This window comes from Zootermopsis nevadensis, unplaced genomic scaffold, assembly GCF_977971745.1.
Source record: "Zootermopsis nevadensis isolate Lab colony 2312 unplaced genomic scaffold, Znev_1.0 Znev_ptg000022l, whole genome shotgun sequence".
Lineage (NCBI taxonomy): Eukaryota > Metazoa > Arthropoda > Insecta > Blattodea > Termopsidae > Zootermopsis > Zootermopsis nevadensis.
Window position 1 is genome coordinate 16,192,416 of NW_028259154.1, and position 27,378 is coordinate 16,219,793.

General features: G+C 34.4%; 2 protein-coding genes across 6 annotated transcripts in view; both read right to left on the reverse strand.

Moving 5' to 3' along the window:
- Positions 1–360: 360 nt before the first annotated feature.
- On the reverse strand, positions 361–10,680 carry LOC110833891 (integral membrane protein GPR180). The gene is made up of 6 exons (XM_022072453.2): positions 9,918–10,680; positions 9,502–9,667; positions 8,797–9,030; positions 7,114–7,251; positions 5,671–5,926; positions 361–5,191 (listed from the first exon to the last, which is right to left on the reverse strand). Exons 1-6 carry the CDS (start codon positions 10,448–10,450, stop codon positions 4,938–4,940), a joined length of 1,581 nt encoding a protein of 526 aa, XP_021928145.1. The 5' UTR covers positions 10,451–10,680; the 3' UTR covers positions 361–4,937.
- Positions 10,681–12,640: 1,960 nt separating this feature from the next.
- Positions 12,641–27,378, reverse strand: part of LOC110833889 (tectonin beta-propeller repeat-containing protein 2) — a 38,239-nt gene continuing 23,501 nt past the window's right edge. For 3 of the 5 annotated variants that reach the window (XM_022072451.2, XM_022072450.2, XM_022072449.2), the window contains exons 12-16: positions 25,581–25,740; positions 22,791–22,996; positions 22,219–22,364; positions 19,508–19,629; positions 12,641–18,303 (exon numbers count right to left, since the gene is read on the reverse strand). In XM_022072451.2, coding sequence (XP_021928143.2) covers positions 18,158–18,303; positions 19,508–19,629; positions 22,219–22,364; positions 22,791–22,996; positions 25,581–25,740 — 780 coding nt within the window. In that variant the 3' untranslated portion in view covers positions 12,641–18,157. Of the gene's footprint in view, positions 18,304–19,507; positions 19,630–22,218; positions 22,365–22,790; positions 22,997–23,892; positions 24,027–25,574; positions 25,741–27,378 lie in introns of those variants that run through there. The other 2 variants (XM_087353521.1, XM_022072452.2) reach the window with 2 other exon arrangements.

Below are 27,378 nucleotides of genomic sequence, written 5' to 3' on the forward strand. Positions count from 1 at the left end.
TCTTCATTGAGATGAGATGATAATAATATAAGAAAGAAAGCTTAAAAATTCTTAATATGCCTGAGGGACATGGATATGATAAGACAACAAAAATACAGTGGTTAGTGGGAGCTGTTAACTGGGAGCAGACAGCATCAGAAAACAACACATGAAGAGAGGCTATGGTAGCAAAGGCTCAAACTGAAGAGCAATTTCAAGAGGAAACCTAATACTGAACTGAGCAGTTTCTGTGTAGGATACTCCCAGTGGTGAAGAAGAGGTGATAAATCAAAAGGTAAGAAAATAATTTAATTTGCTCCCCATTATTAGCAAATGGTAGATTATACAATACAATGTGGAAAGTCATTCATGGCCAAAAACTGTATTTTTACACCAATTATTTTATTTCCTTCATTTGTAATAACCATATAAATATGAATATGTTATTAAGATAATTCACTTGGGAAATTAATTAATTGCACATACAGATTTCAAGTATTGAAATTATTTGGTTTGAGAAAAAATGTTGGATACAAACAAAACCATACAAGATAGGAAGAAATAGCTAAACTTATACAAATGACTTTTATTGGATAGGCTGTATCAAGAATAGCACAAAATTTTCTTCCAATTCATCCTTCATGGTGAATTCTTGAAAAGGCGAGAATTTTTGTATTTCTAAGTACCTACTCAAAGAGAACAATCAACTTTTGCATGTCAAATAACAATGACTCAGCATTTGTTCATCAGCACAGCCTGCCCTAATACAGGTAAACATTACAAAACAACATTGCACCACATCACATGCTTGTTAGACATGAACACAGGGAAGGCAACACAAATTAATAAAATTTATGTGCTTATTTCATAAAAAAGAAATAAACTAGAATTAACTGGAATTAACCAAAAGTGTTCAATGAATCAACTTCATAATGAAGTGCAGCTTATTAACTGGTACAGTCCTCATACACTTCTTAAAATATTGTGACCAAAAGCTTGTACATGAGAATGATTCAAATTAATGTTTAACCTAACCTCTCATATCTCTTCTAAGAATAATGTGACCACAATTTTATGTGTGATAATTATACAAATTAATATTTAAACTGTACATTCCAGTTCATCTCAACTAATAAACAAGATCTGTATCAAGAATGTGTGAACAACAAATGTTCTGTCCTGCTGTGTTTTGCCTCTTCTGATATTTACATGAAATTTCTTTGAACAAATGCAGTAGTAACAGACAATGTACTTAATTCAATCTTAATACTAAACCAATGTGCTATTGATGAATTCAAAGCCCAGTATTAATAATGTTTCATAATGGAAACATGAACTACCTTGAACAGAAGGGAAGTAGAAAACTCACAATGTTTTATAACAGAAGTAACTTTTCACACATTCCACCTTTACAACTGATGACAAATATGGAACAACTATTACAGCAATGACAAATTAAACCAATGATACAGGACAGTCTGAGCACTAATATAATGAAGACCCAAGAGAAACTTATTTAAAATAAAGAGCAGAATCTTTAGCCTATGCACAAGGGTTTGTAATTTCCTCTTTGATGAAAAATAAAGACATTAAAACTTTTCAATTCCATTTGTTTCATTTTCTATGTTTGTTTTGCTAATGAGGCTCCAACATTTTAACTGAAAATGGACTATGAACATATTAAGCACAGCCTTTGATTAATACTGGACCACAGAAATTCCCATACTCATGTCAGTCTGTAATGGAGTGAAAAATCTGTCTCCATCAATATCTCTGTTTCATAATACTGCGCATTTCACTGACATTCATAGTTGTAAGCAGCTAGCATAGGCTATCTGATGTAGTATTTTTTCTTTAAAAATACCACTTCTGATAGTTCCCTTGTTTACCTTTCTAAAATCATCATATGTTTAAATGGTTCAAAAATGAAGGTGACAGTGGTTTTGGTCAGGATACCAAAATGACCTTCACAGCACATTTTACATTCTTGGCACATCATTTGGCAGAATTTTCAGAGTTCACTTTTTTGTTCAGTAAAGAGTGGTCTTATGCTCTTGCAAATTGTTCTCTGCAAATAAAATATTTAAATAACTGACTTGCTTCAACCAATAATTATGTACAGTGTGTCCATAAAGTCCCTTCGGGGTTTTGAAAAATTGTGGCTCGCAAACAAATTGAGCTAGCCACAAGCGGTTTGCGGCAGATTACAGTGAAACTCTGGAAGTTTTTTACTGACCTCAATAGACCTCGATGTGGGCTCCCTTGGTAGCACAGAGAACGTCCAGATGATATTCGAGCTCTTGCCATGTTCTGTGGAGCACGTCCGCTGGAATAGCCGAGATCGCATTCCTGATACGGGTCTTCAGGTCATCAAGTCCGTTAATTGGTGTTTGGAACACACTGCTCTTGACATAACCCCACAGAAAAAAATCCAGTGGTGTTATGTCTGGTGAACGTGGAGGACAAGGCATTGGACCGTCTCTGCCAATCCATCTTACTGGAAACATGAACACCTACCTGGACATGCTGGAACTGTACGCAGTACCACAAATTAAGCACTTACAGCCACACATCATTCTGCAACAAGATGGTGCTCCACCTCATTGGGGTCTGCAGGTACGCGCATACCTAGACAGGACATTTCCAGGACTTGATGACCTGTATCAGGAATGCGATCTCGGCTATTCCAGTGGACTTTGTGGACATACTGTATATAATACATACATGATACATTGTGTTTCTCTTTCTACATGCAAATAAAAGCACTGAAAAATAGCAAAAAAAAGTACACTGAAGACCCAAAACAAAAAAATACAAGCCTCACACATCTTTTTCAATTGGACACATACTATGTACTTTGGATATCACACAATCTGAAAATCCTCATCAAGAAGGAATTAGAATTTTATTCTGAAATGAATGTAATAAATCACAGAGTAAAATTAAAAATTAGTTGTTCATAATATGTGTAATATATAATGGCATTCTGTAATGAATTTGAAATCAGAAGCAAAGTATCCTAAAATAAGATTTCTTTTGTACACTGATACTGATGATGCAAAATATTTTATAAAGCAATCCATAATTATAGCACCAAGCTGTGCACAAATCTTACTTAAATACTAGATAAAAATTTGTGATTTCAGCAATACATTGTGCATAAGAATGTAGGGAATCTGTAAACTGAAGGTAAATAGTATGACAGCTATATTCATGTTTAAAGGCATGAATTTGTTATTTTAATTCATGAAATTAAATTGTAAGACACAGTATTGCTTATGGAAACTGAACAGTTGTAACAAACATTAAAATAAATGCCCAGCATCTTCATGGAATGATTTATCTGTTTTCTTCTTAATGTCTACATATATATCACAGAGGAAGAACATATGAGGGAAACCCTCAATAACTTTCATTTACTTTTTCCTTTACAATGAATATTTAATATAATGGATGACAAAGTGTTTCCTTTAACTACAAAACTGATATCTACTGATATGTGCCAAGTATAATCACTTCCATGTATCAAATTGTTATTTTAAATATGATAGAATAACTAAGTTGCATAATAGGACATTGTTCAATAGTAGGCATTTACAGATCAGGAAACTTGCTTGGTTTGGAGAAAGAGTGGGTATGTCAACCAATATCTTTAATATAAATGGTATGATACAAAATAAATGAAAAGTATCCCAATATTAACATGAAAAATCCACACTGATATACTGTTTCAGTTTAATTTCTTGTTTTCCCTTTAAACTTAAATATAAATGAGAAGTTTGTCTGTATAGGATTTGAGGTTTTCACAGCGGTGAGTCCGAAGATTGCTGTCTTCTGGGTTACTGCGCCATGTAGTCTGATAGATTTCTACCAGACTACACGACGCAATAACCCAGAAGACAGCAAACTTTAGAGACGTTTATCTGTTCTTGTCTGATATATATGCACACTTATTTACATTCTATAATAACTCTTTGTTATGCCATTTACATGTAGTGTCTTCTGATGCCAATACAACCAAGAAACCCCTCAAATATTGCAACTCATATGTCAGCTTCTGTAGAATCAGCTCAAGTATATTGTGTTAAAGTGCAACTGTTCTACACACTTTCATAATCTGATTTTTTGGTCAGGACCTTGATAACAGATGTTTAAAAATGTATAAAAGTTTATGCATCAAGAACTTACTACACAATAATTTCAAAGCAAAGTGTGGGACAACTTTGGTTTTGAGGTATAGTTAATACATGGAGACATTTCAAAAAGTACAGTATGTGGTATATTTTGGAGACATCTTTTTTATCTGACTGAATATCAATATTACAGAAGTGACATCAATATCCAAAATTATATTGATTTAAATACCTATAATATGGTAAAGCTACCATACTGGAGGACAAAAAATTTGGAGTCCAATTCAAAATCACTGTTTAGCATAAAGAATTTGTTTTTATTTTTCAAAATGTTAAATATTCTCCCTAAGCATTCATTTATGTCAGTGTTCTTATAGCTTTAGTCATACTGCTAATTCAGTATTTTTCATAATAGTCTAATATTAAGGCTCATGCTAGAGGCCATGTATCCTTTTTATTTCAGACATTCATACATACCTCATGAAAAGTATTGAAAACAATTTAATTTTTATTACATACAAAAATGTGTGGGAGGCAGTTAAACATAACTGCTCGACATGTTCGTGAAATGATAATGGTTCATAAATGAAACAATGTATTTTCCTACATAAAATATGAGTTAATCTCACTTGTGGAAGGATGTCAGTCTCTTAAGTGATGAGAATTTCTAACAAGTGTTGATTTAACAATACTATATATGTATTCAGATTGCACTGTAACATATCCATGTATGTAACAGAATAAACCTTTTTTGAACTCTACTTTCTTTGACAAATTGTTTATCATGAAAATGTGGCACAAAAAATTCATGAGACATGAGCTGATTCACGTGATTACTTTCGTAAGGTCTGGTGGTTCCGAGTTAACACTGTGGTGGTGATTGAGTTGATGATGATGATGATGATGGTGATTATTCAGTGCTATGTAGTTGTTAACTACATGTGGAGCCTCATTGAATTCATCTAATTCATCACTGAGGTCCATGTCTTCTGCCAACAAGAAGTACTGTTCACTTCTTGTAGGCCACAGGAGATGAGTCATGACACAGTAAGCCAAGCAGTCTGCAGAGTACGTTATTCCTGTAATTCAAAGTGTAACAGCTCATTAACTGCATTCCACTTCTCCCAGTTGCCTCATTTGACATTTTCTGGACCTTCTTAACTTCAAACATGCTGATAAGTACACTCTAGATCAGAATTTCTCAACCTATGGTAAGCGTACCACTGATGGTACACAAGCCAATGTTGAGTGATACACGAACTAAGTAAGAAAATCAAAAGATAATATTAACATAAATAAGCTTTCCCTGAACACATTTGGCTAGTGGTACATTTAGTGCATTAAATTAGAATCAGTGGTGCGCCAGAAAAAAAGGGTGAGAACCCCTGCTCTAGATCATTCTAGAATTCTTATTTGTTGTACAGGATCTCAATCAAAATTCACGTAATTAGAAATAGGCATAAAAATAAGAATGAGTTTCAGCAAGAAATTAAGTGCATAGAACTCATGAAATACAGGCTTTGATTTTCAACTCAGAATGCTCAAACTGTTGACTTACCAAGCAGCAATTTGAACCTCCAGAGAGCTGATACTTGTAACGCAATAAGTGCTATGATAGGCAGGTAGATGAACCAGACCAGTGCTGATGCACCAAAGTGCAGGAAGAAGTTCAGCTTCTGAGTGTTATGTTCATACATCATGGTATTCCTCAGCTCAAACAGGAACCAAATCATGATCATTGTTCGGAAACAAATGATCAGCCAACCAGGCCATGTCTGGTACTCATCTATATCTTCGATTATATCCACTTCTGTCTGAAAAGGCAACATAAAGACAGTATGTTACTTCCACACAATAATAAAATAGAATGAATTGGAAGTGAACTGAAGTGAATTAGAGGGAAGACAGAAGAATCAAACAAAGCTGTTTGGTCCTGTCATGTAAATGCAAAATAACAGAATGTGAAGGGAACCTTTGAACATGGAAATGAGGTTATAACAAACTGGAAGACAAATATAAGAGGAAAGGTTGTGACATAAAAATTGAACATTTCAAAAGACTATCAGTAAAAGCAGAAAATTCCCATAGATGTGATGGTGTTGGCAGTGGTGTTACTCTCTGAGAACAAAGCTCAAAAGAAAGAAAAATGTAAGTTTAATTAGCAGAAGAGGCAGGAACTTGTTTCTTTACCACCACATCTAGGCCAAATTCCATGGCCCTCCCATACAAGTGATCAAAGCATTAACAGTGATCATTCGTCTCTATAAGTAGCGCTGAGATTAAAAATATGTGGAGCTTTATCTCCTCTCCATTCCCTTTATATGAGCCAATGGCACGGTGCGTGCACAACAACTCCCTTTTTTTTCTTTTTATTTGTATATTTTAAAGGTATAAAAGGTCAGTATAATGAGTAGGCCACAGGTTAGATGGCATTGGTTTGATTCCCTGAAAGGGCAGAGATTTATCTCTTTGCCAACACATCAAGCTACTGTCAAATACTGATGACATTAACAAAATGTGGTTTCTAATATCAGGGATATGTTTTTGATCACATATATTGACATAATAGGCACATCATACAAAATATACATGGACTGCACAAAACAAATCAGAGTGCCACATGCAGTACATGGGTTGAGAACCCCTGCTATAAATCTCAAAAACAAGCATCATACTAGGGCCAACAGAAGAACTGACTGTGTACTGCTCAGTTTAAATTGACAGTATGACCATTCATTTCCCACAGACGTGTTCTAACAAATTTAATAAAACAAGATCCTTCTTGAGAAGCTGTTAATCACTAAGTTGGCCAAGAAATTCCCTGCCTTTTATGGAACCAAAAGTTTCATTACCACATTCCAAACAGCCCAATACTAGATCCTATTCTGAGCTCTATGAATAAAATCTACAACCTATTTCTTTAAGATCCATTTTCATATTATCTTTTCACCAATGTCTAGGTCTTCCAGATGGTCTGTTCTTTGAGAAGTTCCATGCTTACCATATTCCATACATAGAGCAGGATGTGTACCACCCCATACAGGAACCAAATAGTGAACACTAAAGGTTTCCATGTAAATTCCAATCTTGTAACAGCCCAGCCTTTGGCCAGAAGCAGAAGCAGCAACATGAATGTTGTCTGAAAAGAAAGAATACATATTCTTGAGGAACAAATGTATCAAATTATAAAAGTTAAATAAGAAACAATACAGTACCACCACAAAAGAAGTTTTGTCATTGTTTTCTGAGCAAAATTAAATTTGAACATGAAAATGAGCAGAGCATTAAAGAGAAAATGCAAGACAGTGATAATTGGGAGAGATCCCTACAAACTAAACCCTAAGTTAAGGAAAAATCTTAAAAAGAAAAGCATTAAGTGGTGGTTACACTGTAATGTCAAATACACATTAAATAATTATTATACTTTATCTAAATCTCTATACATGAAAATATAAAGGATCCAATAATGCTCTTTCTAACAAAAGATTTTCAAAAGTAAAAAGATAGTTGTAGCAACATATATAAAGGTAGCTACCTACATGCCAGACTAAACTGAATGAATATACTGAAAAATAGATTAAAGTCATAAGATAGAACAGTATTGCCATAAAAGACTGTCATCTTCCTATGAAGAGAAAACAACACACCATACTTTAAAAAAAAGTAGTGACAAATGTGCTTACATTTACTGATGATAACATTATGAAGTGACAGGTTATTGATGTTGGAGAAATATATTGCCTGAATCTTCAACCCTGAAGACAGCGGCAGTATATTTCTCCAAAATGGTGTTTATCAGTTACTTTGCCACAATTCCACAGAAATTACAAGTCTCTCTTGCCCACAATACACACACACACCATATCTCTACAACAATGGTAAATAAGACTGAAAAACATGGTATTACCACTCACAATAAATAACTTATGACCCACAAACCACAGTGAAAGCACCAAGGTTTGAATACAAAGGATTCCTTTTTATCTCAGGCTTGAATAAATCTACACTGTTATTAAGGCTAAGTAAATGCTTAGTATAAATCAAAACAAATGCATGTAACTCAAGGACAAACATCATAATTGTTACCCTCTACTAAACAGTTTTATATTTACAAATTATAACACACAGACATGGATATGAGGAACACTAAACTTCCCAGTGATACCAGCCAATTTAGTGGGTTAAAGAAACACACACACAGATATTAAGCAAATCATAATTCAATAACTAATTGACATATCAAAGACTGAAAATCTAGTGTATTTAAGAAGAGTTCAGGTGTTTAGTGGTAGTGTGATTTCATATAATAAACCTGAATCCTTGTGATCTGCCAGTTTTTTAATAACTCAGTATTTCTTATAAACATACTTGACTCTGTATTTACTTTTCACTAATCCTAAACCATATAGTGGCAAAATATTCCATGGTGTCTGAAACCCCTTTAGTTCTGTCTGAACCATTTGCACATACAAAATACTAAAGACAATGAACATCAAAATGTAGCACTATGAATCCCAATATCAATGAATATGGCACTGCCTATGTTGTGGGTTATTTTGTGAATATATTAAGATTATAGCAGTAAGTATATAAGGCATTTTTAAAGTCATGTTTTTGCTCAGTATGAAGAAGTACTCTTCTATACTGAGGATACTGCGAATGACTTTGTCGTTCTGTGTCTTACCCGAGAAAGTATGTCTAAGATGTCACCAGCAACAGCTAGTTGATGAATGCCAGTTCCATCAAAAGAAAATTTAAGGACATGCAGCAGGATAAGGCAAAGAGCTAGGAACTCCAGAATGAGACTGGCAGTGAAGAGTCGTGTCACTGGATGGTGCTGGCGCATAGCAGCATACACTTGAAGTGGCACCAGCACAAGGTAGCACAGAAAGAACACAAGATAAAGTTCCACTGTGTCCTGCAGAGAAAATAGTGCATTAATTGGACTACAGTTCTTCACATTGTATACGACTCACATAAGATGTACAAAAATTACTTAATCTTATTTTTGTCTATTATTCAGTACTGAATATGATAAGAGGATTAATCATATAAGTACAGTGGAAAGGATGGATTTTTCAATTTTCAGTTTGTTTTCTTCAGTGTTAGAGCACTGAATAAGAAAATTATGATCATTAATTGGGAAGGATGTAGAAGGAAGCAGTGAAGACTATTTACAATACCATCCCAACATTTGCTTTGAGGGATCACAGAAAATAACATAAAAACTCAGTTGTATGGATTGGGTTAATAAGACCATAAAATGCCAGATATGAAGCTGAAGTGCTAACCATATGACCATACCATTATATCACATAAGTTGAGCATATGCTAAATGTAACACAATAGAATAGAATAGTGATTTGATAATAATCCATATTAATTGCACCTGTCTGTCAAAAGAAAACTGGTACACCAAGGGATTAAAGCTGCTGACATTTGGACTTCCATTGACAAGCCAGATATCATACTCCAGCTCCAAATCCTGATCTATATGATGCCACTTGCATGTAGTCAGGTTCCTGTAGCATGCAACCAAGCTTATGTACCAGAACCTTTAACAAAACAAAAATAAAATTTAAATAGTACATTCATACATATTTCTCCAGTTTGATAACACTATACATAAAGTTCCTTTAGCCAAATGGAAACCTGTAAGTTGTGGTAAAGCTGGTGAAATAACAACAGCTGAACTGACAAAATTAAATGCATCTTACACTATATTTTCCTGAGAATGTCAATTTTATTTAAGTAAAATGTACCAAAATGAAGATGTGTTAAAATATATAATTATTTTGCTCTTACCTTGGTTGCATTAAATCTTCAATGACAAATGTAAATTGATGTCCTTTCACTACATTCCACGGTGCATCTTCATCCACGCAAACACTCCCTTTCGGACACGGGACTTTTCTCAAAAAATCTTCCCCCTGATCATAGCAACTAGAGTCATAAGCAATGGTGCTGATTTTTTTGAACATTTGAGTGCATGCCTTTTCTTTATTTGCAATAGTTCTATTTCCATAATATTCTAAAAAGTATCCTCTATCCAGCACAGCAAATGTCACATTTTGAGTAAAATTTGTTTTAGCAGTAATATTGCCAAAAATGTATCCTGACGTATCCTTCGAGTTGTGCACATCGGTCTTTTTAAATCCAAATTTTATCAGGAACTTAAAAAAATCTTTCGTATTCCAAGTACCTGTAACATGACTACAGTCCGCATGTTGTATAAGAACTGACAAAAGTACAAATACATAAAACATACAACCACCAGCACGCAAAAGAGAAACACACTTTGACACACACATTGCTCCCATCTGTTTCCTGGAGACCATGTTGTAAAAAAAAGTCAGGTTTCAAATAGCCCCGGTCAGACGATCATGCAAACACATCGTTGAGGAATCTATCATGGAGTTACTGTGTTAGAACGTTTACAAGTTGACTCTGTGAAACAATCTACTATGTTTCGACACAATCTGATACATACAGACTTATCTACTGATAATGAATTTTCAGCTACTCCATTAAACGACACACTATCTCATTCTAATCGGTGATCGCCATTTGGGATTACAATATACACAGAGGTACCCAAAGCAATATTATTCAATTCAATTTATTTATATAAGTGCTTGACAACAGCCAAAAAGGCCAATAACAGCCAAGCACTAACAACAATACAAACATTATAATACAAAAGCAAACAAACAATGAACTGAATATATAAATGCGTGTATATATATATATATATATATGTACAATATTAATTTATTGCAAAATAATAAGTAAATGAGCTAAATATTATGGACAAGTAAAATAATAATTAAATTAAAATCAGTTCAATTTTGGACAAACAACATACAAAATAAAATGTTATACTAAATAAACAATAAAAACAATTATTATTGTCTAAAAAGCTGAATGGCATCAGTAAGTAAAACACGATCTTTGTAAAGATGTCGATGCTCCTACAGACTGCATTGGCAGCAGAAACACATCTGGCAGAGGGACTGGCTTTGAAATTACGTTGTACAGTAAAGGTAGAGTAGTCTGATAGACATAGAGGGTATGCAGAGTCTAACTGAATCAAAAACAGATGAGCAACTAATTTTGCCTTTAAAACATTAACTAGGAAAAGCGCATCCAAAAGCCTCCTCCTTAAATGCAACGATAAAAATTTTAATCCTACTAATATATCATTATAATTATAGGCACAAACGCCACTAAAAAATGTAGTGTAACATAGAGCTACAAATTTCCTTTGAATCCCTTCCAGTTTAAAGGAGTCAGTATTAGTAATATTAATATATTTTGGGGAAAGTAGAATTAACGGTACACCGCTTGTTCCATGTAGACTGCAGCTGAAAACCGGACGAGATTACCGTTATGTAAAAGAGCATAAATTGTGTCCATTGTAATATAAATGGTTATTTTCCTTTAAAGACAAGGTTTTTCTTCCGTATGCACGTAGTCGCCTGCAGAGTAGAGTAGAGTTTATTTACATTCCATAGATCCTTCTTAGGACTCAACCAAAGGATGTAGAACATGTCATTTCATACAATATACATACACTTCAGAACTTTCAACACAAGTGGAAATCTGTGGTTAAACATCACAGAATGCCAAGAACTCATCAAAGAAAAGTTTTTATACTCTATGCCAGAAGCCAACATCAACATAACCTAACCAAAGAATACGGGTCCAGGTGTAGGAGAATGGGATACAATAAAATGTAACACAATCAAAATGTTACATTATTACCACACACACACACACATATATATATATATATATATCTTAATTCAAAGAATCTTGTTATGACACGATAAATCAAATTTCAATGTGATTAAACGTCACAAATTGCAACTCTTTAATTATGAAGCTAAAATGTAACAATCTAAACTGCCATTTGTATGGCTTATGTAACTTGCCTTCATGTACCTTTTATTACCAGTTTTGTGCAGTTTATTCCAGTCAATGTAAATTCCCATCCATGCATGTCATGGACTGGGCTATACATCTTTAAGAAATAATACATGGGAGTTCCATAAGACCAAATGCTTGGTCCTCTTCTTTTTCTTATATAAAAAACATTTTCTTTTCTGACAAAAGACCTGCAGGCAAGCAGTCTTCATTAATTACTGAATGACATATCTATGATCTCAAACAAATGTTTTATAGCTAGTAAACTGACTTTAAATTTTGACAGAACAAACTTCAAAATATTCACAACCAATAACAAATTCTTAATTATTTGAGTGGGCCTACATAATTATAATTTATATATATTCTATAGATCCCTCATAGTACAAGCCAAAGACCACTTAATCATGTACACCAGATAATACCAAAACTAATTTCAGCAAGTTATGCAACAAGACCTCTTTTCATTTCTTCCTACCATAAAACTCCAGAAGACAGTGTAGTGCACATATTTTCACTTAGTCATGTCATAATAATCTTCAGCTAACAGTAATAACAGTTTTCTTCTTGCAGAAGACAACAACCAGAATTATGACAGGTGATCAAGATGTGAGAAATGCAGAGATTTATTGTATATTTTGCATACTGTCACTTGCCTTTGATTACATGTTTACTTTAGTAACATTCATAGGAGGCAATTATAAAATTTTCCAGTTAAATTCAGAGGTTCATAAAATTAATACTTGGCATGAACAAGATCTACACAGACCAACTGTTAACCTTACAGTTTAACAAAAAGGTGTATATTATTCAGGAATTACATTGTATAACAAGCTCCCGATAAAAATTAAACATCTATTAAGCTAACAGAAGACAATTTAGATCAGCATTGAGAGAATTTATTTTATCACACATCTTCTATTTTGTTGATAAATTTGTAAATATTACATTTTTAATTTTAAATTCTCAATTATATACATAGTTTCAAATATTATTGGTGGAATAATTATAAGAAAGCCACAACAAAAGTGACAATACTATTTGTTCATAATTCATTGCTACTTTGATCTACAGTAATTTATTTCATATCACAAATATAAGAGAAATACCAGTGCGCTCAACACACTAATTTATTAGGTTTTCAATAAAACAGTATAAAAATTTAAATAAAGATCTATTGAATAATTAAAATTTCTAATCTTTATGAGTTTATATGAAAGCCTTTTAATCTTCTGAAACAACAGAATTCACAAAGTTTGCAGTATACAAGAAAGCACTGCTGACTTGCAGCTAAAAGTTCTGAAAGAAATATAAAAAGCCAAACAAGTTTGTAACTGTATGCATATCTCAAATGAATTTGTTTTTAACCAGTGGCAGCAACTATACAGTCATATTTCTCCTTAACTGCCACTTTACTGTCCAAGTTACCCTCTGGGATATAGACTTGACTTAAGAACAAAGAAGATCTGAAATGAACAGTTCATTGAAGTAAAATCAATCACAAAGAAGTTTTTCATTTTGTTCAAGCATCTGAAAACTTTTTACATATGAATCTCTAAAATTCAATATTAATCTGACATGCCCAGCAGTGTTCAAATGTTAGAATTTCTTTAAGGAACACAGCATTATAAGTACTTTGAACAAATGATTCATATACAACTGTTGTTAATGGAGGACTGCCATATGTCTGTACTGGCAGATTATATCTTTAATAATATTGACTTAACATGTCTTTAGCATGTAGAGTTCTAAAGTGTAGGTCATCTTTACAGTAGTCTTCACTTATGTTGTGGTTCACTTACCACCAAATTTGTACTCAAAGAAATTAATTTTATCCTACTTCAGAACTTACTCCCATATCATTCAAGTATATCTGAAAAATATTCTTCAACCATCAACATCATGTGACACAGCTTACATGTAATTCAGCTCGCTATGTGTTACACTAACTTACCACTAAACCATTAACCATGGAGCAAAACCTGGCCAGCAGCCATGTAATATAGGGTTTAAATTCCCTTTTCCAATACAAAAAAAGGTTAAATAACCCCATCTCCATTAATACAATTTCACTCATGTTATTTAAAATCAATATTTCACCTGAAGTCAAAAACTTACCACAAATACTATATACTATTGGTGAGAATCTCTGACCTTGATCAGTGGAAGTTTAGGTGACCATGAAAATGGCTTCATAGTAATAAAGAAATTATAAACAATCCAAAGCATTTCAGTTCAAATTACAAATTAAAAGCCACATGACTATGTAGTGATAACACCAACATTCCTGACTGGCTCAGGTCAGTTTACCAGTCTTCCTTTCAGGAATTACAGGTTCATATACTAAGTATGTGTGATCTACATCAAATCACAACTTTCTCATCTGGTGACATAGTTAGCTGTTTGTTAACATAAATCAATATACAAATTAAGAAGCTGGCTGTTTTCTGAGTTGCAGTGCCATGTAGTCTGGTAGAAGAGGCAGCAAGGACATCTGAAACATTGATAAGCTTCTACCAGACTACATGGTGCTACAACCTGGAAGACAACCATGTTTGTGCTCACCACCACAGTAACTTACATCCTACTAATAAACTGTTCAAAGCCAAGCAAACATTTCAACTTCATTCCTCTCGGTTGTGTTCATGGGCAACAAAACCAGTGAAAGTCTGAAAGCTTAACATATGTCAATACACCAGTTAAGCGGTAATGTAATATTTAAAACCAAGTCAAATTACATAAAATATTTACATATATTACAGAGTATTTGAAAATTCATGTAAGCTATGTAGTTTAAAAATATATTTCAGTAGAACTAAATCTGTTTACAGCATATCTGAAAACAATAAAATCACAACAGCTGCAATCAGAAATTCATTCCTACTTGCTCGCATTTTCTACAATCATCCCACACAGCTATGGCTTGTCAAAATTCCAGAGAAACAATATTGGCAAGATGAGGGATTCTCTTTTATTATATTCTGAATGGAATACACTACATTATTTAACCTTTTCCCTGCCTCACCACATTTATATCCAAATTAGGTCTTGCAGGGCATTTAAAAGAGGATTTATGACAATGCTTTAAATAATTCAGTTGAAACAAATTCAATTTCATACAAAACAATTATTTGTCTATCAATGTAAATGTTATCATAGTTTACATACTGTCCTATCGATGGAAAAGGATTCAGAAAACAATCCTGCTCTTTTGTTAAGTCACCACATAAGGAGAAGAACAGCTAAGCCTTGGTGCACTGATGTCATGCTGAGACCATAAAGAAAGTTAATTTTAGTCTTTTGTATAAAGAATCAGTTTATACTGTACACAGCCATCAAGCAACATAAAATCAGTGAATAAAACTGATTAAATATGTATAGTGAGCAAAATCAGTATATTTCAGAAGTAGGGGCACATCAGACAACATCTTAGACCTGCTAAGTACGGCTGTGACAACATTCAACTATAACCATACATTTCTACAGGTCCTTTGAGGTCATTAACCTTGCGACTGCACCACAAACCACATACAGCCCAGTCTCATAAATTTTCTTTTATTTAAACAATAATTTTTCTGTCATTTATTCCATTCTGAGAGTTCTTACACTAAATTAGTTCATTGCATATAAATGGGACACACTATTATAGAGTCATTATACACATGTTAGTTGGAAGTGTTAGTAAAAGAACAACATCTCTGCATACAAAAGTGCATAAACAATTTAATACTTTTTAACACTTGGAAAATTAAGATGGAATGGTAAGCTACTTACACTGAATTTAACACTTTAGCTTGGTTCGTGGAGGACAATATTTGGAAGGTTTATTTAAATTCTACCATAATGTCAAGATTCTTTGAACTCTGATTTGTTCAGCGTAGTTTGAAACTGTCCCCTTCTAAAAAATTTCAGTAACATGTTGTCACTCTTGTAAAATGGCTGATGATCAGTTTTATGGTTGCTTCCTTAACAATTTTTTTACAGAGATCAAGAGACTGAAATGATATTATGGGGATATACACAATTACAATTCCTCTGTAAGACTTTTTCCTCTTGGAAAATATAATAATAATGTACACATGGAAAACATGTTAAGATATCAGAAATGCCTGATTAAACGCTGAGGCTTAAATAGTAGCCTGAGTTTAAACTGTAGCTTATAACTACCACAAAAGCTCCAAATAATGGCTGGGACCCAAAGAGTACCCAAGCCTGTGTACATGCTGAGTATCCTACAGCAAGGCATGTAGCACTCTTACAAATCCAAAAATGATAATGCTTGTATTCTGCATAAAATGAGAAACATAAGATATCAACTGTGCAGAGCTATTACAAATGGATGGTCTTATGCAAAAATGAAGTAACTCTTTCACTCCATAGAGCAGAACCCATCTTCAGAAGCTAATAATCACTCAGGTGGTCAAGAAATTAATCACCTTTCATGGAACCTGAAAGTTCATTACCATGTTCATAAGAGCTCTTCACTGGTTCTTCTCCTGAGCCAGCTGAAGTCTGTCCACATCCTAACACTCATTTCCTTAACACCAATTTTAATATTATCCTCCCATATGATTACTTTTCCCAAATTGTCCATCCCTTTCAGGACTCAGCATGAATTTGTTCTCTGTCCTATGCATGCTGTATGATCCACCCCCTCATCCTCCTCAATTTGAATGCCTTAATATTTGGAGAAGCTCATCATGCAACTGTCTCCATCCTCCTGTTACTTCCTCTTAGGTTAAAGTATTCTCCTCAGCACCCTGTCAACAAACACCCTCAATCTATATTTTCTCTCAGGGTGAGAGACTATGTCAGACTGCAGCTAAACAGCAGACAAAACTGCACAAGTAGTTTTATAAAAATAATTGTTTATATGTTTAGATAGAGACTGGAAGATAGAAGATCCTGGACTATAGAGTATCAAGTTCTTTTCTAATTTAATCTCTTCTCAATTTCCTTCAGAATACAATTTTAATGTCACTGTTGTTCCCAAATATTTGAAGTTCACCACACTTTCAAACGATTTATTACCAGTCATCTTATGAATTTCTCATGCATTCTGTTGAAGAGACATGAATATATACTGTACTTTGTGTTCTCTGCTCTTACCCCTAGCCCAGATTCTTACTAAAACTAACAGGAAGTAATGTCCAGGAGTAAATATAAATTATACAAAATATTGGTTCAACAAATGATAAAATATAACTGTAAAACATGTAGATGGATGATCAAACATAACAAGAAATAAAAACTGCAAAAATGGGAAAATATGATTAGATAAATACATACTGAAGTACATACAAAACTTAAGGATAGTATAAAAAGATGATTTAAACACAATAAAAACAGGAGGTGAACGACAGTGTGGACTTAAAATAACACAAGATGAAGCATAACAAAAGACATGGCATGTGCAGAAAGGAGCATTAAGGTTCCTACAGAGATATGGGGAAAAATATATTATCAGTATCATATATGATAGAATTATTAATTACCCACAATCTTTATGGTTACAAAAATTGGCAAGACACGAAGTACAAATTATACACAACAGAGCTCTTTAATAAACAATAAAGTTCGGAAAGACTCAGCATAACATGGCTGCAGAGACTATATAACTTACATATAAACAAGGCCTGAAAATATGAGTCCTCTGAATATATTATAGAGGTTTTACTACAATTTCCTTCCAAAATTATGATTTAATATTCAGTCATTCAGCATAAGACCACCCATGCATTCATATACATCTTCCGTTGTATTACAGAATGACTAACTGCAAGCATTGACTGTTCACAGACTAAATTACTAACAAGTATCATAACAAAAAGTGTTTTATATAACACAATTATCGACTATAGAGGTGGCTGTAAAAAAATTCTGACAACCTCAAATGATACCTCAAATAAGCTATGACTACAAAACTGAAAAATAATCCTCAACCAATAATGTGTTCAATTTCTGGCATCACCTGTTATTGTAAAAAATACAACTTCCAAGAGTTTATCTCAAACTTAACATGTTCCTTCTGTACATAATACAATACTGTGACGTGGGAGTTTTCAACACTCATTCTACTCACTATTATATGATAATATGTCACAAGAATGTGCTGCATGTCACACAACTTCCCAGTCACCATCAACAGTCAAGTTGAGAAATCCACCTGACACTGCAGCTGGTTCACTCATCTTCACAGTATGCTGACTATGCTTAAGGAGCTGATGACTCTCATCCAAAGCCCACAAGCCATCACTCACAGATGCTAGAAAGAAAAGACACATGCAAATAAGGCCCTAAATCAGATATGAAGTAATCATAAGAACTAACTCCATGAAGAAGAGTCCTTTTTGAGAAGATGAGAGTCTCTTACCTGGACAGGAAATTCCCTGCCTACTAAGGTACCATGCTCATGTTTGTAACAGCATGCCACTGGACCCTGTCCTGAGCCAGATGAATAAGTCCAAACCTTCATATCCTATTACTTTAAGATTAATTTTAATCTTATTCTTACAATTACACCTACATCTAGGTCTCCCAAATGGTCTCATTCCTTTAGGTTTTTGCTCTACAGTTTTGTATATGTTGCTGTCTCTACATATGGTTACATGATCTGTTCATTTCATCTACCATGACTTGCTCACTTTAATATTTATAGAAAAGAAAGCTCTTGAAATTAGGTTAGGTGTTTATATTAAAATTCCTTATCTTGACATTATAACTCCTACTAAGTAAAATAAAGCAGCCCCACTATACACCATGTAGAAAATTTGCAGGAGACGAGTATAGGTTTTACTCAGTCTTAACTTTGGCACTAGGTGGGGGTGAGTGGTTAGCGTCACGCCCTGGCTGCATTTTACCTCTGGGAAAGGACCCCGGTCCCCAATGGGTAGGAGGCTGAGAGTGCTCCAGAACTAGTTTGGACACAGAGACTAGAGGAAAAATCCACTACCCCCATCGGGGATTGAACCCCAGTTATCCAGTCCATAATAGTCACTATACTTACAACTGCTACTGCATTTTAAAATTCTTATGTACTATGTGTGATATAGCTATGAGTACAAATTTATTTACAAAAGCTGTTCTGACTTTAAACAACCACACATCACTTCTGAATAAATCATTATGTTATTTTTCAAATTCAGATACTTGAGCATAATAGTGTGTTCCAATATAAAGCAGTCCAAATTATAAAGATAATCTACATATTTCATTAATTCATGACCATATGCATACTGTAAAATTATACTTATAGTACAAGGTTAAAATGAGAGCTACCACACTGAAGGCACACTCCAAATCATTATGAAATAGCCTTTGAACACTGTCATGTAGTATGCCGTGCACCTTTCTACATATAATAACTGCACTCACATGACCAAGTAACCCAATGGCCAACACAAGGAAAGTAACAGCTTTTTCCAACATGCAGGTTACTTTATACTGTGCTATATTGTATGTTAAGTTACCTGTCACTGCTTTAACTGAACCAGGTATCTTCTTCCAGTAATCACCAATGAAATTGGTATTAGTGATACCATATCGGCGATATACAATTCCTTCAGCAGACAATGCCCACACTCCTGTGTCACTAGAAAGAAATGGAACAATATTATATGTTTTAATTTGATCAAATTCCCAATTACAAGGTGCAATGTAGAATACAACAGGAAAATGCAGACATCCAATTGCCCTAGGCCCAAGACCAATAATGATGTAAAATGCATCCCATCATTTATCCCAACAGCAACACTGTACCTTGAATTAATTGTATTAGTCTGCTGGCTGAGATGTTCTGATAGTCACTAGTATTCAACAGACGATTTTAAAAAAGAGAGAGAGAAGAAGGGAGGGCTCATTTTTAAATTGTTCTAACTATGGTTTTTTCAGATGTTCTTTATGTTCTAATGCAGTGATGTGTAACTGGTGTTCCACAGCACATCGGTGTGCTGCGGAGGCCACAAATCTCACCTCATATTATAATTATAACCATAATGAGATTACAATTGTTAATCTTGTTTTCTGCTCTGTCTCAGATTTCATTTTATTTATTATGATCGGGCAGACTGACGACAGACAAAATCTACTAAACAGAATTGGAAAACAACACATCCATTTTACAGCAAAACACATGTACCTTCCCTTTACTTTTATTGCCACTCTATGTATTTTTCAGCAATCTACATGTACAAATATAAATACGTATCTTTCAGTTTAAATGTTTACACGTAGTTAATATATTTTGGATCAAACAGTAGGAAATATTATATTTTAATTTATTTCATATAATGAATATACTTAAAATAAATTACATAATAATAAAGATGGATAATTATAAACATCAAATAGAATATTTATCGGTTGGGGTCAATTTATAAGGTGTTGTCGTGGCCAATCAATGCCAAAAATCATCTACCTCCCTCCCACAATATGCAAAATGGGGTTGGTGTGCCACCACGACTATTCAACAATATTTAGTGTGCCACGAGTGAAGAAAGGTTGAGCAACACTGCTCTAATGTGAGCAGTGAGAATACTTTATGAGCACAACCATATCAGCCTCTTTCTGTCTGGAGGTCACATTGTTGGAACAAATTGTTGTACTACAATGGCATCTGAGGGTTACCACTGTCAGAACCCACTGTTGTGCAAGAATGGTAACCTTTGGATTACAAAGGGCCCATTGTTTTAAAATACTGTTGTGCAACAATAACCTGAGATATCAGTGCAACAAGAATCTAAGACACAACAATGACTTTGGATCACATCATCACCTGTGACACAACATAACCTCAGATCAAAATCCAATGATAAGCTACTTGATGACTCTAAAAGTGATACCGTTACATGATAAGTTAGAATTACAGACTCAGATTTTGTTCTGTTGGCACACAAGGTCTGCAATATGTGGAAGTGAAAGTTTCAGGTGTACCACACAACATGAAAAATCTAAGAACAGCCCTAGATAATGTGTGATCGGAAAGTTTTCCAGACTGTGTCAATAGAGGGCGAACCGGATGTAGTATGAGCTTCTGCCGCTAGGGGGTGCAGCCTACATTCATAGTGAATCAGTGTGCCAGCCGGCATCATCGAATTAGCATTTGTTTCTTAGTTACGGGCGTTTTGGTAGTGCATTACACCGACCCTCCTGCGATTTCGGAATGGCGTGTGCATCAAATTTTGCCAAAGACTCGCCAAAATGGCTACGGAAACCTATGAAATGCTAAAGCAAGCATTTGGGGAGTCCGCAATGGGTCGTGCACAAACTTTTGTGTGGCATTCACGTTTTAAAAATGGCCAAACCTCTGTCGATGATGACGAGCGTTCTGGACGACCATCTTCGAGCACAACGCCCGAAAATGTTACGAAGATTCGGCAGGCCATTCACGAAGATCGACGTCGTACCATCAACGACTTGTGCGACATTGTTGGGATAGGCTATGGGACCTGTCAGCTGATTCTAAAGGAAGAACTCCACATGCGACGCATCCTGTCTCAGGACCAGAAGCAGAATTGACTTCTCGTTTGTCAGGAGCTCAAAGATCTTGCAAGAACCGACCCCAACTTCCTTTCTAAGCTCCGTGTGACTTCTTCCTCTTCCCAAAGATGAAAATTCAGCTAAAGGGAAGGAGATTTGAGACGATAGAAGAGATTTAGGCAGAATCGCAGATGGTGCTTGACAGGCTGACAAAGAAAGATTTACAGGGATGCTTCCAGGCTTTGCAGCGGCGCTGGGATCGTTGTGTTCACTCCCAGGGGAACTACTTCGAGGGTGATGGATGAATTTAATACCTGAGATAAGTGTACGGGTTTTTATACGTGCAGTCTGGAAACCTTTCGATCGCACCTCGTATAAAAGCTGTTTATAAGCAGAAAATGTTTTTGTATTATTAGGTGTTCTGATAAAACGACTCATCTACATTAATTATGTTCAAACATCATACAGCTGAACTAAAATAATATGATTTCCTTTGGCATGACATTCAGAAGGAAAAAAATGTGTAAGGTAAGTGGTTAATTCCAATGATGAAGTTCTTAAGGAAGACTCTTTACAAGAAGTGAAGGACTAATATTCTACAGATTCACAAAGATCTTTTGTTTTTTGTCAAAGGTGATAGGTGGGGAAAGCATGCTGGACAGACCTTTGGGATGGGAGCTCAGTACAAGATACATAAACTTACCTGATACTAATATCAACAGCCTCAATTCCAGATACAAAAACCCAGCCTGTTCCAAATTGAAAATCATTAAAGATGCCTTCTCTTACATATACATTCTTCTTATGATCCAGGGCCCATACCATGTATGTCTGTGGTCCCACAAAAACCTGCAAAAATTAACATTGATGAAACCTCTAAACAGCAAGATTCACTACATCCATAACTTTCAGGCTTTGATATAAAGTTATAATTTAAATTAATTTATATACCAGTCATAATAAACATGAATATTAAATTAAGTATTTCAGTACAGTTTATTTTAGGAATAACCTGAGAAAAGGCAGTCTCAAAATACCTTAAGTGTGTCATCTGTATTTTGCTAGTACTTCTATGTAAATCTAGTTCTTGAGAGACATTTCTATTCTGTCAATAAAAAGTCAAGCTGAACTTACAAAATAAATATTTATTCTTGATTCTATGTGACATTACATAAATTACATTTTCATCATAATTTCTTATGAACAGTAAATTTACAGGCACAATTAATAAAAGGAATTCTGTATGAATATTTTCTTTTCTACGTATGTTCATACCTTCATAAAAGTATTCTTTCGATGTGACATGTTCTGATCACAGCCATTCTTCTGTGTTAACTTGATGTCAACTGGTATCCAAACAGGAGAAAAAGTTGAAGATGCTATGGAGTGAGGAGGCCCAACAGCCATGTATACATTCCCCTGGTCATCACAAGCCCACACAACATCACACCCACAAGACACATGTGTTAAATGAGTTCCTTCTGGAAATACACAAACATTATACATATCCTGTTTATAAACTGCAAGAAAATCTTTGGGAATTAAGGATGGGCATGTCAAAGATGGGATTCCTGTTGAGTATAAAAGTTAAGATGTAAAATAAATGTTTACTGGGGAGACAAAGTCCATGTGGGAAGAATATATATAAAAGGGAAAATCATGTGGGACAACTGGAAACAATTATGGGAGGATAGAAAACAGACAAGACTTTGTCATAAGATGTGTGTGCGTGGTACATCAATGGACAACAATAATGATGAATAAAATGAGACATGGAGAATCTCTCCTGATTGGTAGTTCTTATTTAATTTGTATTAACATTCCAACCACTCTACCCTGGACTTCTCATCTAGTGTACAGTTCCATATAGCTTGCTGAATGGGAGAGTGCAACTGCTTCACACTGCTTTGCTGACCAAGTGCTGTCTCATAACTTTTTGTACTTTTCAATGGCAACTAGAAGTTTTGAAAATACACCTATTACTTCTACTAGCTTCAGAATGCTTGTCTGTCCATATATGAAATTTTGCATGGAGTAGGTTTGTTAAGACATACTAATTTTTGTAAGTCATGTTACATTAAGAAATACATGTTTTTACATGAATAAGGGCAAATTCTTTTCATGGTTAGCTTGGTTATTGTCGTTATCTTGGTTACTATGATTACCCTTGACGTCTTCAAAATTCGCAAATTCCTATGGCAGCCGCACAACCATGTGGAGGAAATTATACTGTGCTGCTTGGTCAGGACTATCGCATACATGATGAGGTGATAATAAATTAGTGTGGAGCAATGGTGGAAAGATAACTAACAGGGAAGATCTGAAGAACTCGGATAAAAACCTGCTCCAGTGCCACTATGACCATCATGAACCTTACATGAAGTCATCCAGGATTGAACACAGGTCTCCTTGGTGAGAAGTCAGCATCCAGCCACCTGAGCTATGGCACTGGTCCTACAGTACAATAATGCCAATCTGGAATGTGTCCTATCTGATGTGGGACATTTTATTCTGTAAGAAGCACATAAGATGTGGACTAGCAGAACTATTCACCATGCAATGATGTACTTGTCAGAAATTAAAGCAGTAATAGTGAATAACTGTTAACATTCCCATATAGGATCATAATTCAATAACATTTTTCTGTTAACCATCTTTATTACATCCATCAAGTAATTCTGAAAACGTTAATCCAGGACCTATCAGTTTCAACATTTCAATAGATTATTAAGCTTAGATATTCCTGGCTTTTTCAATAATCATGATTCTTTCTCTATACTATGTAGGTCATCATCAGCTTTCATGGGTAATCCTATCAGAGCTTATGCTTTCGATATTTATGAAATAGTGTTACACAAAATATTCTTCTGAAAACATACATAGATTTGACAATTCCTTTATTACCACAGAGGCAGTATGTAACCTGAAAACAATCTCATGAAATGTATTTCAGCTGAAATTCATCTTCTCTCATCTATCCTCCTTATGGATACTTCACTGTATTATGAAAATGAAATAAAATGCTGTTATGAACCTTAACACCAAATGGAATCTGTGTTCATTTGGACCTATGAGAAAGAAAGTAATGTAATCAGAGTGAATTTGTGCATTTGCTTGGATAGAAGGCAAATAAATTCATATTGTACTATGTAAACCGAAGAAGATGTTACTGACACAGGAAATGAGACAGTGAGCTACAAAGTACTGTAGCTGGGAAATAATGTTCATAGTATGGACAGTATATCATTTCTTATCTGGTACCCCTCTCAAGCTTCTGATCCCCTTGCCTTTTATTTCTAAGCAGTCTCAAGTGCAGAGAATCACCCTGACTACAGTAACAGGATGAAGAAGAAAATTACATTACAGTCATCAGATATTATTGGGAGAATTAAATGAATGAATTCGAGGTATGTGGGACATGTAGCATATACATGGAAGAGATGAGAAATGCATACAAAATTTCAGTTAGAAAACATGAAGGTATTAAACCATTCAGAAGATGTAGGTGTACATGGGAGAATAACATTAACATGGATCTTAAAAAATAGGGTGTGAGGGTGGCTCATGGGATGGTAGTGGCAGCAGGGCCGTCCTTCGGGTGCCACAAGCAGGACTGCTGCCCTGGGCCCAAGCCTCAGGAGGCTTGCAATCAACATTATGATGTATGAAATATTCCATACAGAGCAATAACTTGACTTCCAAAGAAATAAAAATTTAAGAAAGCATACTGAAGTATATTAATTTCATCATAATCCCAGAAGAGATAAGAATACAGTCTTTAATAAATATACAGCTTGGTACCACTAATATTAAACTTAAAGGTTAATGGCTTTAAATACTTTTCTGATACAACCTTAAGAAGGGACCCACATCCATCTAGGAACAACTATGAGTGGCAGTCTCTTCTGAACACAATAATAAACATTCAGATATCATAAAAGGCAGATAACATCTTAACTAGCTGTAAAGCTATTAGCGCTTCAAGGAGGACTGTGCTCTATAGAATTAGCTAGTGTTTATCATAAGATACATATTTTTCACAACTAAAAATAAAATTACATTTACCAAGTTGGGCTAAGCTGAGTTCTTTCCAAGTCTCTCCATCTGGACATGCATCTGTAATACCTTGGCGAAAATATATCTTTCCTTTGTCTGTGAGGACCCACAAAGAACCAGGAGCAGCAGCCAGACAAACAACTGAAGAGTCATGAGGGAGAGGTAAACCCTGTCAAAATTTAAATGGGAAAATTAACACTCTCTTATACAAACTTATGGTTATACATGCAAAACATTATGTTATGTTCTAAAGCAGCTATATTCACAAGATACAAGTCAAGGATTCATTAAAGCATAATCTTCTAACATCTTGATACATTCAATGCCAAATAAACATTTGCTGTTAAAGACAGTGCATGTGACATTGCAACTATCTGCAATGGTACCTAATATCACCTTCTTCTCCAAGAGACAATGTCCAACAAGCACAAAACCTTAGGTGAGAGAACAAAGCTTAAGTAGTTGCATATCTGCCATGCTTTAAAATGAACTTGAGAGAGGTGTTTATTTTTCCAATCAAACCTATGCTTATTTGTATAGTCACAGTTCCTGAACACATAAATTTGAACTCACATTTCTACACCTGACTACAAACATGTAAACAAAATATACTTATCCATATCTTAGCAGTCTTCCTTATAGAATCTTTTAAAAATTCAAAATAATATTACATCTAAAAACTATTTATTTACCACTTGCTTATGATAAATGTGCTATTGATTTTCATAAGCTCCATTTAATTATGAGCATTATTCTTTTGTATATAAACATACTCCAAAGAAGTACCCTACACATAATTTCAAAATGTGTTCTTTTCAGTCTTAACTGGGCTTCAGATTGTAATCTACATAGTTGTGCAGTACAGTCTTGTTGGTACATCTAAATGCTTTGGAGAAACATGATGCCTCCATCTTTAAGAAAAATGTTTTTCTGAAATTTTGGAATATACCTATAAGACTACATGATGCGATAACCCAGAAGACTACAATCTGAACTTACACCACTGTGAAAACCTAAGACTTCACTGGCCTTGATATTCACTTCTTGCAGATATAAATTTATTGTTACAAAGCTAATCACACAGCATTGAAAATAAATTACTTTTTGTATTATGTTAAATATTCTTCAAACTGAAATGTCTCAAACAGAAACCAAAAAATTTAAAAAGCTTTTGTATGATGAGCTACTTTTGGAGAAAATTACTAAGTTCAAATTGAGGTTCTGTATAAAATGGATTATTACATCTGACATATATGAATAAAAATAAAATGCATCTAATAATTTTTATGTAAATACCTAATTGCATGAATATATATTTCACTGGATCTGAAAATGAAAGATGCAGACACAACCTCTCTTCTGTGCTCATTTTATGAACTTTATGCTAAGATGCATAAATGTTTGGCAAGCTATAAATATGTACTGTAGAAAATAATTAGGGATTTCATGAAGTCACATTAAACCACTCTGTTTAATGGCTACTATATGTAATCATCATGGAACTTCAAAGTTTTTACATTAACAAGTCAATGGAATCATCATGTTTCATCTGCTGCCAAACTACAATTTTTTACTATCCACCCTTCATGTCTAACTATGCATAATCTTGTTAATTACTTAGTATAGATGGTAAAATATGAGCTTTTACACACACTAGAATAATCACACATTGAATTCTCCTCAATCAAACTTCCTATTATGTTGCTATCAATAAACTGACCTACACACCATTTTGAGAGCAATGTTTGTGAGAGTGGACTTGGCAATGTTTACAACACATTAAAAAGTCAATAGTCTCCACATACTA

Bases quoted from the DNA above. Each gene is read 5' to 3' on its own strand.
- LOC110833891 (XM_022072453.2), bottom strand. From the start codon at position 10,450: ATGGTCTCCAGGAAACAGATGGGAGCAATGTGTGTGTCAAAGTGTGTT. The intron at 9,031-9,501 runs GTGCAATTAATA...TTTTCTCTGCAG, and splicing joins AGTTTTCTTTTGACAGACAG to GACACAGTGGAACTTTATCT. The intron at 5,192-5,670 runs GTAAGTCAACAG...TTTGAATTACAG, and splicing joins GAGGTTCAAATTGCTGCTTG to GAATAACGTACTCTGCAGAC.